At 36.3% G+C, this 12,665-nt stretch overlaps 1 protein-coding gene across 2 annotated transcripts in view; it reads right to left on the bottom strand.

Moving 5' to 3' along the window:
- Positions 1 to 12,665, bottom strand: part of uacab (uveal autoantigen with coiled-coil domains and ankyrin repeats b) — a 61,098-nt gene that overhangs the window by 14,551 nt on the left and 33,882 nt on the right. For both annotated transcript variants that reach the window (XM_023264781.3, XM_023264860.3), the window contains exons 3-6: positions 7,707 to 7,795; positions 5,267 to 5,331; positions 3,426 to 3,483; positions 1,347 to 1,417 (exon numbers count right to left, since the gene is read on the bottom strand). In XM_023264781.3, coding sequence (XP_023120549.2) covers positions 1,347 to 1,417; positions 3,426 to 3,483; positions 5,267 to 5,331; positions 7,707 to 7,795 — 283 coding nt within the window. The remainder of the gene's footprint in view (positions 1 to 1,346; positions 1,418 to 3,425; positions 3,484 to 5,266; positions 5,332 to 7,706; positions 7,796 to 12,665) is intronic.

A 12,665-nucleotide genomic window follows, 5' to 3' on the forward strand; every position in this document is an offset into this window, starting at 1 on the left:
TCCTATACTGTCCAAAAAATCTTTTCCTCTGAGACATAAAGCGCTCACAGTGCTCCAGAATGTAGACAGCGCTCATTAAGTGAAAAACACAAAACGGCACGCAAAACAATGAACAAAGCAAAAAACATGACAAAAATAAGACAAAAAAAACAAGCAAGACAAAAAGGACAAAAACGAGAAAATGACAAAAACATGGCGAACGACAAAAGTGAACAAAAACAAGACAAAATATTACAAAAATTAGACACAAAACGACAACAAAACTTGACATACGACACAAAACAAATCAAAAAAGAGAGAACAAATTTAACAAAATGTTACAAAGCGACAAAAAAATGAATAAAGCAAAACACAAAATGACAAAAATAGGACAAAAAACACAAGCAAGACGAAAAGGAAACATAAAAAGACACAGTGGAAAAAATGCTCCTCTCAAAACAAGAAAAAACCTTATTTCAAGGAACTGTTACCTTGAAATAAGTGAAAAAAATCTGCCAATAGAACAAGTGAAAAATGTCTTGGTAAGATTTCTTGAAATAAGATATAATATTTAGAATATAGACATCTTAAAATTAGCTGGGAAAACTTATTTTAAGCTCTATTTTACCAGGATTGTTAAGCTTAGGTGTCTTAAAATAAGCCAGATATGCTAAAAAAAAATTTTCACTCAAAAATAGATTTTTGCTTTCATGTAACCTCCTAATTTCAGATGTATTAAACTTATTTTGAGTTTTCTTGTAAAATTCAACTCAAAACAAGATAATTTCAAGATTGTTTGACTTAACAAGATATTTAAGATGCATTGTCTTAAAACAAGTCCCTCCATCTGCTGAAATGTCTCTTGTTAAGTGAATTTATCTTAAATCAAGTGGGATGAGACATTTTGACTAAAAATAAGACAAATAGACTTGGTAGGATTTAGAGTTTTTACAGTGCAAAAATGAGAAAACGATAAAAACACGAGACGAAAGTCAGACAAGAAAAGACAAAAAACAAAAACAAGACAAAACATTGTGAAAATGAGACACAAAACGTCAAAAAAATGAGACAAAGACACAAAATAAATCAAAAAGAGACAAAAAATTAGACAAGTTACAAAGCAACAAAAAAAATGAATGACAAAAATGAGACAAAAAACCCAGTGAATGAATAAAGGACTCCAGACTACAGAATACATGTTTGTGCTGATCTGACATGCAGGTAATGTTTTCTATTGATGGGGTTAACAGCCTTTAAGGAGCAAACCGACAGCTCTGCTTTTCTACAATGACAACTACACTCATGGGAAAAATCGCCAGGGTTGCTTTAGCACATTGTGTGAAATGAGGGGTGAGATTAATTCTCACAAAATCAATGGCGTTGACAGAAGCCCCACTATCACAGAGCAGCTTCACACTGGAGGGGCAGCCGGCCATGACTGTGGAGAAAAACACACAGAAAACTAGAATTATTTCACACCATTTGGTTTCTCTCATTCCAACAAGAAAAAAATTAGTTTTGCAATTCTTTCTAGGCCTCATCAATTGCTGGTTTTTCCACTGGCTTGATTTGAATTTTGAATTAAACATCCATGAAACTCCCAATTGCATAGTTATTGCTGAATGTTTTACAGTCAACAAACTGAAAATTCACTTTCTTGCAGCAAATTTTGAGACTGCTTCATATTAATATAGGGCTGGGCGATATGGCCTAAAAAAAATAAAAAAATCTCTGATTTTTTCACAAAAAATCCCGATTCACGATTTATCCGTTTCTTTTTTACCCCCTACCTAATCTCCTCATGCAGGAGTCCAGTCTACTTTATGCAAATGAGCTGCAGCCCTCCAGGTAAACACACCGGATCACAGCTGGAAGCGCTGCATGTGGCATGCTGGTCCGGTTGCGGTGCGTTTGCAGCTGTGATCCGGTGTGTTTACCTGGACAGGGCCGCAGCTCATTTGCATAAAGTAGACTTTATGCAAATTGGATGCTGCGTGCGGAGATTCCACGCATCGTGAAACTGTCCTCGAACTTCTAAACTAGGCGTCAGTGACCTAAAACGAGGACAGATTCAGCTGCTGCACAGATTATTTCTCGCTTCAAATGCTTTCAGAAATACTTTTCACTGACATGTTTTTGAAATAAAAGGGAAAATCTGCGGCCGAGCCGCTGTGTTTATCCATTTTCCAGCTGAAAGCTCGGTCATGTGACCACATAGCGGCCTGCTGTTGGTCAGCGCTGTCATGTGACCATGTTGTGGTCCGCTAGTGACCACCCGCCGTCCGTGTGATTTTCAGATGTGTGCGTTGCCGTGCGGGAAAATAGCATCTAGTGGACACGAGCCTTTAGATCTGCACCGCTTGCCGCCATGTTGTTTGTGTATCAAGCGCGGAGGGGAGGGGGGGAGGGGGGAGCACTCTGAACTACGGGAGCCCAGCGGGAAGGCGTTGGTGGCGGATGTTGATGAATTAAAACAAATCGACATTAAGTACAAACTCGACTTAATCGATAAAATCGATTTATCGCCCAGCCCTATATTAATATATTTTTATTATCACATCTAGAAGTGGTTTTCTGCTGCATAAAAATCTGGCAAGCAAGCAAAAGAAATGGTTATTTACAGATAATTGTTAATTGATTGAGTACTATAACATCTTTATATTTTTTTATGCATCACCCACCATGGCCTCAATAACAAACATACAGTAGATCACCTTTTTGTATGGTACTGGAGTAGAAAACTGCCAGTTCTAGGGCAGAAAACTCTTTGCCTGACTGACCTTCTTGTCATTTCTAAGCATTTGAATGAAACAAAGACCAAACAAAACTCCATTAGCAAACCTGGGCAAAAATACATTCAAATATTTTTATTTTCAATAATTAACATTTTAACACTGGTGATTTTATTTTGGTCCCGGCGAAAAATGTCTTTAGGGAGTGCCAAAAGTGCACAGATTCTAAGTTATTTCAGACCATTTTTCTAAATCTGGACTAGTTTCAAGTCGTTTTGAACCAGTTTTTAATCATTTCGGCAAAAATCGGAGTCATTTTTAACAGTTTTCAAATACTTTTAGACTTTATTTGTCATTTCAGACAATTTTTTAGCAAATCTGGTCGGATTTAAAGTTATTTGGACCGGTTTTGAGTAATTTCAGACTGTTTCAAGTTATATCGGACCAATTTTGAGTCATTTTTTGAGTCCTTTCAGAATTTTTTTTGTCATTTCGGACAATTTCTTACTAAATCAGGACAGGTTTGAAGGGACCTTCAACCATTTCTGAGTTTTATGAGTTTATGATAGAAAAAACCTGGAGTGGGGTATATAGTATCTAAATACAGCAGAATCGGGACTAGATTAGATTAGGAAAGCGTAAGTTTGGGATGTATACTGAGCACTATGTTACAGTTACTACATCTAGTCCTAGTAAAGTGGAGTAGAGTCTTACCAGCGTCATGCAGAGCCGTTCTCCCTTGTAGGTCCACGTTTCCAACCGGACAGTTGTGCTGTTAAAAAACATAAGCATTGTTTGGCAAACTTTTAGTGTATTTTAGAGTATCATGGCAAAGTATCATTTTTCAAAGCTCTAAAAAGTCATCCATGTGAAAGATGAAGTTACATATGTTTTTTTTCTTCTTCATGATGCATTTTTTGACTGGCGCGACTTATAGTCTGAAAAATACGGTAAGTATACAAACTGACTTCGTTTCAGTGCTGTAGTTGTGGAGGAAAACGTCATCATATTGCATTTAATTCCAATACTAGGCAGTGGAACCTGCCAGCCACCAGCAGGCAGGTCATATTAGGCTAAGCGGCGCTGTGCTGATATCCCTGTGACATCTCTACACAGTCAGTCAGCCGGTCGGACACCCGCCACTGCACCACGGTGGTGATGAGGGCCCGCTATGAAAGCCTTGAGGACTCAATGCTAACAGGGCCCTGATGTTGCTGGGTAAGCTAGCCAGCCAGCTCTGAGCCCCCCACTATAAAAACCCAACTCTCTCTAGCAACAAGGGCCAAAAATTAGCAGCACGCTCAAATGACATAGTGAAGACGGGGGGTGTGAGAACGGCAACGGGAGCTGACAGCGGAGCATGGAGGGGAGGGGGGATACCCTATACCTTGAGGGTTTGGGCTGATGGAGGGAGATAGTAGAGGTGGTGGCGTCCAGCTGCTATGTCTGGTGTGATGACGGTACTAAGAATGGACGGCAGGTTTGCAGGAGGGCAGGCTTGTCAACACTGCCGACAACCTCCTGCCAACAGCCGCGACCTCCATTAGATCACGTGAGAGGTGGAGCCGGGGGGTTGGAGGGGGGTGGGCTACGACACTATGAGAGTACAATATTACAGCGATGGCCCCCTCATTGTAAACACAGAAATCCTCAGTGGGGCACGGTGACTCAACAGGGCCTACTGTTGACCGATATGGAGCGGGCTCAGCAGCCGACGATTATTTAAGGGGGCTCTGCTTCAACTGGCTAGCGGCTCTACGACACAAAAATAAATATCAACTTTACATCAGCAGCAGAAACAAGGCACAAAGTGGCAACCATCATTAACCCTCGTGCCGTCCTGCTGGTCAAACTGACCCGTTTTAAAGTTTGAAAATGTGGGGAAAAAAAGTGAAAACTTCCACATTTTCAACATTTTTTGGGAAAGTTTTGAACATTTTTTGGTGGAAAAAAAATGCTAAAAAAAAATGTTTCTATAACCATTGTGTCGTCTTGCGGGTCAAAATTGACTCGTTTTAAAGTTTGAAAATGTGGGGGGAAAAAAAATATGTTCACAGTGAAACTTCTGATGTCCACATTTTCAACATTTTTGGGAAATTTTTGAACATTTTTGATGGAAAAAAAGAAATATTAAAAATGTTTCTTAAGAACATTCACACAAAAAAATCAACCAAAATCCAGCGAATTTCGCTGGATTTTGGTTGGGGTTTTTTGTGAATGTTCTTAAAGAAAGTATTAGAAGTTTTACTGATATATATGGAATTACTTTAGATATTTTTGGAAGATTTTTACTCATTTTTTGTAAATATTTGCAAGAATTTTCTTGCCAAATTGGGGGACTTTTTAAAATAAACTTTCAAGGAATTATTGGAATTTCCTTCCTGAAAATTTTGGCAATTTTTAGAAATTTGGGGAATTTTTTTGCTGAATTTTTGGATTATTTTTCAGATGAGGGAACAATATTTTTTGTTGCTCATAAATGAGGACAACAGGAGGGTTAAGAGACATTATATTGTCATTTATTTTCCCCTCTGCAGGGATCAGCTGCACTTTACCTGCAGGAGTTTCTGCACACACAGAGAATGTCCGTGTCTGGAGGCCAGATGAAGGGCGTTTTTACCTGAAAAACAATCATTTCAGCAATTTAAAATATGACTTACATTCATCATCAGGGGTTTGCAGGTTTGTATTATTTAGGGCCAATGTGCCTCAATGTGCAATAATCCCTCATTGTTGAGTCACAGCTTGACATAAATGTGTTTGTACAGTAAAGGACTCCATCAGGTACTATGAATAAGCAAGGAAAACTAATGAGTCACTTGTTAGTCATGCAGTTCTAATGGAAATGCATGTCATTCAAAATGTGGCCAAGTGATAAATTCTACTGAAAACTGACTCAGATAAAAGTAAAATGTGTTTATTTTGTCACATTAGACCAGGAAGGTCAGACACTTTATGAATGCAGTAGCAGCAACTGTAGCGTCTAAAATATAAATAAATGAGGCTGACTGGAAGCAGTTTAGTTTTTAATTGTGGAAATGACATTTCATCATGTCATAATGCCATTTTAACATGTCAACATGTGATTTTTAGTAGTTAAAAATGTTATTTCAACTAGTTAAAACTGATTCACAGAAATCTTTAGTTTGATTATAGATATCAAAGATTTTTTTTGCCATCTGAAACTTAATTCTAACTATTTATAAAAGAAACTGCACACATATATACATAGACATAAGATTATTCTTTGGGATGAAAGTTCTATCTTGTCTCTTATCTTCAATATAATTGGTACTAGTACAAATTTATTTGTCACTAGTTGCACTCGAACCTGAAGCTACATTCTTACAAGCTACAATTAAATCATATCGACAATAAACACTGCCACCAGTCAAATGACATGCTGATTTCAATAATTACTATTTGGACTTGTGAGAACTGAGTGGCAGACATAATTAATTAGAATTGCAGATAGTCAAAACTGCATTAAGGTTATTTTCGCCTGGAAATATAACAAGTCAAAAAGCAATTACTGAAATCTGTATTGCCATTACCGCTGCTGATTAAAGGTTAAAAGGACTTGAAAGAGAATCTTTTGTTCAAGCTGGCTGTGAAAGCAAGGATGGATCAGCTCAATATTGCTGCTCATTATTCAGCCTAATTTCACATCTTACTTTAAGCTGTCATAATGAAGAAAATGAACACGTTTGATGCTCAGCAGCACTCTGGAGTAAATTAACATGCTACCACTAATAAGCCCAGTTTTCTGCCAAACACATCATCATCACCTTCCATAAAACAAGACAACTGTTGAACGTTTGGGGTGTTGTTGAATTGCATCATGCTATAAAACAGTTTAGTTTTTTACTATTAAGTCTACCAACATATAATTGGCAAAAGATTAGACCAGGGGTGTCAAACTCATTTTAGTTCGGGTTCCACATTCATTCCAATTTGATCTCCAGTGGGCCGGACCAGTAAAATCACAGCATAATAACATATAAATAACCACAACTCCTAATGGTTCCTCTGTTTTTAGTGCAAAAAAAGTACATTCTGAAAATGTTCACATTTAAGGAATTATCTTTTTACAAAACATTATGAACAACCTGAAATTTATGAAGAAAAATAAGATACATTTCAGCAACATTCAGCCTCAGTTTATCATTTCCACATTACAACTTCCAGATCACAGAGTGTCTACAAAGGAACACAACATTTAGTCACAGCTATCTGGAACTGAATGATATAGTAGTTCACTTTATGATCAAAACAACTAAAACCAGACAAAAAAACCCAACAAAACAAGACAAAATATTACAAAAATGAGACACAAAATGACAAAAAATTAGACAAATGACATGAAACAAAAAAGAGATTAAAAAAAATGATTAAAAAAAGTTACAAAACGACAAAAAAATGGACAAAAACAAGAAAAAATTGAGACAAAAATGAAAAAAAAAACAAAACAAAACGGCTGAAAAATAGACAAACACCACAAGCAGGACAAAAAAACCCCACAAAATGAGAAAAACAATACACAAAACAACAAATAAAGCGAAACACAAAATGACAAAAATAAGACACAAAACACAAACGAGACAAAAAGGTAAATGCAAAACGACAAAAACGAGAGACAAAATGACAAAAACATGAGACAAACGATAAAAGTCAGATAAAAAAGACAACAAAAACAAGACAAAATATTACAAAAATGAGACACAAAATGACAAAAGAACAATGAACAATCTAGTATGTTACTTTATGACCAAAACAACTTGTCATGGTCTAGAAATGATTTTAAATTTCTAGTTTTACTAATTTACAATCTGCAGTTAATGTCTTCTCTGGGATTTTTACACTTTGAGGGCTGGATTGGACCCTCTGGAGGACCGCTTTTGGCCCGCGGGCCGCATGTTGGACACCCCTGGATTAGACACTCAGCAGAATGCAAATGGACCTCCAGGACATTTCCTTCATCCAATCTGAACTCACCGGTGGCATCGCTTGCAGTGACGTCAACATTGTGTCCCAGGATGAGATTGAGACAGTCGACGTGTCCTCGTGTCGCAGCCAAATGAAACCTGGAAATAAAAGGGACGGAGAAAAATTAAGACCGGAAAGAAGGACAGGGCAAGAGACGGATTGGCATGGCAAAGTGTAGACAGCGCAGAGTTGAGAAGGGCAAGTGAAAACGTGATAGGGTGTAAAGAGAAGGGGGGAGAGGGTGAAACTTAAGGACAAGAGAGCGGCTGCAAACGGACGCCTGGCTCCTGGAGAGCTGCAAGATCAGCATTCTGAAGCAAAGAGCAAAGACCTTCAGAGTTTGTAAGGAGTCCATGACAACCACGAGCTACACAAACATCATCTCCCCACATCATCAGCTTTGATGTGCATGTGAGCACGATCAAATGTAAAAAAAAAAAAAAAAAAAGATACAGATTACCTGCAGTAAACAGCTGCACAAATACAACATGTTTTAATTTTTTACTTATTGTGTACTCCATTATTTTATGGCAGTGAAGGAGCCACATTTGGCACAGTTCAAATTTAGAGAATATTGCATTGCAAAAACTCAAAATCTTACCAAGTCTATTTGTCTTTTTTTTGTCAAAACATCTCATCCCACTTGATTTAAGATAAATTCTCTTAACAAGAGACATTTCAGCAGATGGACGGACTTGTTTTAAGACAATGCATCTTAAATATCTTGTTAAGTCAAACAATCTTGAAATTATCTTGTTTTGAGTTCAATTTTACAAGAAAACTCAAATAAGTTTAATGCATCTCAAAGGGGGTTACCTAAAAGCAAAAATCTATTTTTGAGTGAAAATTGCTTTTTTTTTTTTAGCTGGCTTATTTTAAGACACCTCAGCTTGACATTCCTGGTAAAATAGAGCTTAAAATAAGTTTTCTCAGCTAATTTTAAGATCTCAATATTCTAAATATCACATCTTATTTCAAGAAATCTGACCAAGCCATTTTCACTTGTTCTATTGGCAGATTTTTTCACTTATTTCAAGGTAAAAGTTCCTTGGAATTAGTTTTTTTCTTGTTTTGAGAGGGTCATTTTTTCCAGTGTATGTCGATATTAAGACTTCAAGTTGAAGAATTAGAAATTAAATGGCCAGCATGGAAGGAATTTAACAATTAAATAATTAATTTAAAACTTTGAACTGTAGCTAATGCCTGAAACTTTCAAGGTAGCATGGATTAGGAGTCTATAAAATACCCAGAATGGGAATGAAGCGTGTATATTAACATTTTCATGGTAAATGAGCAAATTTCATTTGCTAATGAGGATCCTGTGATTCCACTGACAGCCGCAAAGCAGGTAGTAGATTAAAAGTTGAAATGTAAATATTTTCTAAATGTTTTTTATAATGTTTAATTGCCACAAAATCTGCACATCCCCTTGTTAATAGCCTACTGAGTATATACTAACCTGTAATATTAACCTTCGTGTCGCCATGCAGGTCAAATTGACCCGTTTTAAAGTTTGAACATGTGGGAAAAAAATACATATTTCCACATTGAAAACTTCCAATACTGTCGGGAAATTTTTGAAAATTTTTTGGTGGAAAAAAAGAAATGTTTAAAAAAAAAAAAAAAAAAAAAAAAAAGAGACAAAATCCAGCGAATTTCACTGGATTTTGGTTGATTTTTTCTGAATATTCTTAAAGAAAAAAATAGAACTTTTACTGATATATATGTAATCATTTTAGATATTTTTAGGATTTTTTTTGAATATTTTTATTCACTTTTTTAAAAATCTGTACAATTTTTATTTATTTTATTTTTTACATTTTTATTTCTTGCCAAATTTGGGGATTTTTTTAAAAATAAAACTTTTAAGGGAAACTTTTAAGGAATTTTTGGAATTTTCTTCCTGAAGATTTTGCAATTTTTTAAATAAATTTGGGGAATTTTTTTGCAGAATTTTGGGATTTTTTTCAGACAAGAGAACAATATTTTTTGGTGCCCGTAAATGAAGACAACAGGAGGGTTAATGTGATTAACCTGCCTTTTTGTTATTTTATGTTGTTGTATGTAAGCTGCTGAACACTTGAATTTCCCTCGGGATTAATAAAGTATCTATCTATCTATCTATCTATCTATCTATCTATCTATCTATCTATCTATCTATCTATCTATCTATCTATCTATCTATGATTGGAAACATTTCTTCCACTTCTCTGATTCAACCCACAGCAGCTCTGCTTCTTCTACTCGCCATGAAGGTCCGCAAAGCACTTGTGTACAAACTAATCTCAGTCTGTCACCCAACAAGCTGCATGAACCTGTTTATACACTAACCCCGAGGTATCTGCCAAGGAGACAGCTAGGCTGTCACCTCAACACTGGTGTGGGTATTAAAAGCCGTGTTGATGGCCAGAAGATGCTGCTCCTCCGGGGAGCCGTGGAGGGTCCTGACCTCAGGAGCAAACTGCAGACAGGAAGCAGCCCGGAGCTATCCAAGTTAGAGGGATATAAGCGGTGTGACGCGCCAAGTTCATGAGCCACAGCGTTTTCCATGAGGTCACTGAAGGAGCACTTCTGACCAAGAACAAAATGATATAATTGGAAATTAAATAAGGGTTCATTTAACCATCGTGTCGTCCTGCAGGTCGAAATTTATCCGTTTTAAAGTTTGAAAATGTGGGAAAAAATATATATTTTCACAGTGAAACTTCTGATGTCCACATTATTAACATTTTTGGGAAATCTTTGAACATTTTTTGGTGGAAAAAAGAAATGTTAAAAATATTTCATTCACAAAAAAAATCAACTAAAATCCAGCGAATTCCGCTGGATTTTGGTTGATTTTTATGTGAATGTTCTTAAAGAAAATATTACAAGTTTTATTGATATATATGGAATCATTTTAGATATTTTTAGGATTTTTTAGAAGATTTTTACTCATTTTTTGAAAATATTTACAACAATTTTCTTGCCAAATTTGGAGATTTTTAAAATAAAACTTTTAAGGAATTATTGGAATTTTCTTCCTGAAGGTTTTGCAAATTTTCAGAAATTTGGGGAATTTTTTTGCAGAATTTTTGGCTTTTTTTCAGACAAGGAAACAATATTTTTTGGTGCCCATAAATGAAGACAGCAGGAGGGTTCAGGAATGATGCCTGACAGTGAGTAGAACTGACAGCTATTAAAATGCTTCAGACTGAAAATAAGACAGGTTGTTAGGTGATTGCTCTGCATCAACAACTTAACTGAGGTGAGCACATACAGGACTGGCAACTAAAAATCAGTGACACCAACAAAACAGCAAAATGTCTCCTGCTGGCGGCTGACAGCTGGGTGATGAGGCCAAATACCAGAAGGGCTAAAATGTCCTTTCAGCTGAAGATCTAATCCCGCCTGGCCAAACCTTTGCTGTTTGTCATTCCCCTGCTCTCTTTCACCACATTTCAAATAAAGGCAGAAAATGCCAAAAATCCATCTTAAAAAATGTCAGACACCGACCAAAAACAAAGACTTGACTCGGTGATGACGTATAGAGTCTACCCTTCTGGAGAGCACAGAAACATGGTTAGAGACTAATGGGTCTGGCATTAAAAGAGCACATTCAGCGCTGTCATTTCATCTTCACACCTGCTCCTTGGGCAACTTTCAGGCTGACTGTCTACAGGATATGGCTGCTATTTTTAAACCGGTAGAAATGGAAGAGTAAACGGACAGTGCACGCTGGTAGCTGAACCATATGTGATGAAGTTTCTCTCTGAGGGCACCACAGTCAAAACACAGCGGCCGCAATGCTTCAGATACTTCTTTGTTCTGACACTGATGACTATTTATGCTGCCTTACAGCTCCACTAGAATCTGTACTGTTTTGTCCACCCTCATATTTTACACATTAACTGGGTTCTATCTACTAATCTGGAAGGTTTTCCTGTCAGGTTTAATCAATCATTGCTGAACTTTGTTTTAAGAGAAACCACAACATTGATTATCTCTAAGCTAGAAAGTCGACTGTATTGTGTGGTCACCAGTCTAACTCTGAAGGCTGTATTACTCAGTTTAATTATTATTGAATCTGAGACTATGTATGTTTATAACAGGGGTGTCCAACATGTGGCCCGCGGACCAAAACCGGTACTCCAGAGGGTCCAATCTGGCCCTGAAAGTGTAAAAATTCCAGAGAAGACACTAACTGCAGATTGTAAATTTTTACAACTATAAATTTATAATAATTTCTAGATCATGACAAGTTGTTTTAATCATTAAGGAAAATACTAGATTGTTCATTCTTCGTTTTTCATTTTGTGTCTCATTTTTGTACTATTTTGGCTTGTTGTTTGTCTGGCTTTTGTTGTTTGTCTCATGATTTTGTCATTTTGTTTCTCGTTTTTGTTTTGTGTTTTCTTTTCGTGTCGCTTGTGTTTTTTGTCTTGTTTTTGTCATTTTGTGTTTTGCTTTATTTGCTGTTTTGTGTATTGTTTTTCTCATTTTGTGTTTTTTTTGTGTTGCTTGTGTTGTTTGTCAATGTTTTTGTCGTTTCGTTTCTCGCTTTTGTCATTTTTTGTCTTATTTTTGCTGTTTGTCCATTTTTTTATGATTTTGTAATTTTTTAATCTAATTTTTTATCTCTTTTTGTTTTGTTTTGTACCATTTGTCTTAACTTTATCATTTTTTGTCTCTTTTTTGTGTTGTTTCATGTCATTTGTCTCATTTCTGGTCATTCTGTTTCTCGCATTTTTTGTCATTTTGTTTCAGATTTTTGCCATTTTGAGCCTCATTTCTGTAATATTTTGTCTTGCTTTTGTTGTTTTTTGCCTTTTTTTAATCTGACTTGTCATTTTGATCATAAAGTAAAACACTATATGGTTCAGTTCCAGACACCTGAGACTAAATGTTGTGTTCCTTTGTAGACACTCTGTGATCTGGAAGTTGTAATTTGGAAATGATAAACTGAGGCTGAATGTTGTTGAAATTGAA

This window comes from Amphiprion ocellaris, chromosome 1 (genome assembly GCF_022539595.1).
Source record: "Amphiprion ocellaris isolate individual 3 ecotype Okinawa chromosome 1, ASM2253959v1, whole genome shotgun sequence".
Taxonomy (NCBI): Eukaryota; Metazoa; Chordata; class Actinopteri; family Pomacentridae; genus Amphiprion; species Amphiprion ocellaris.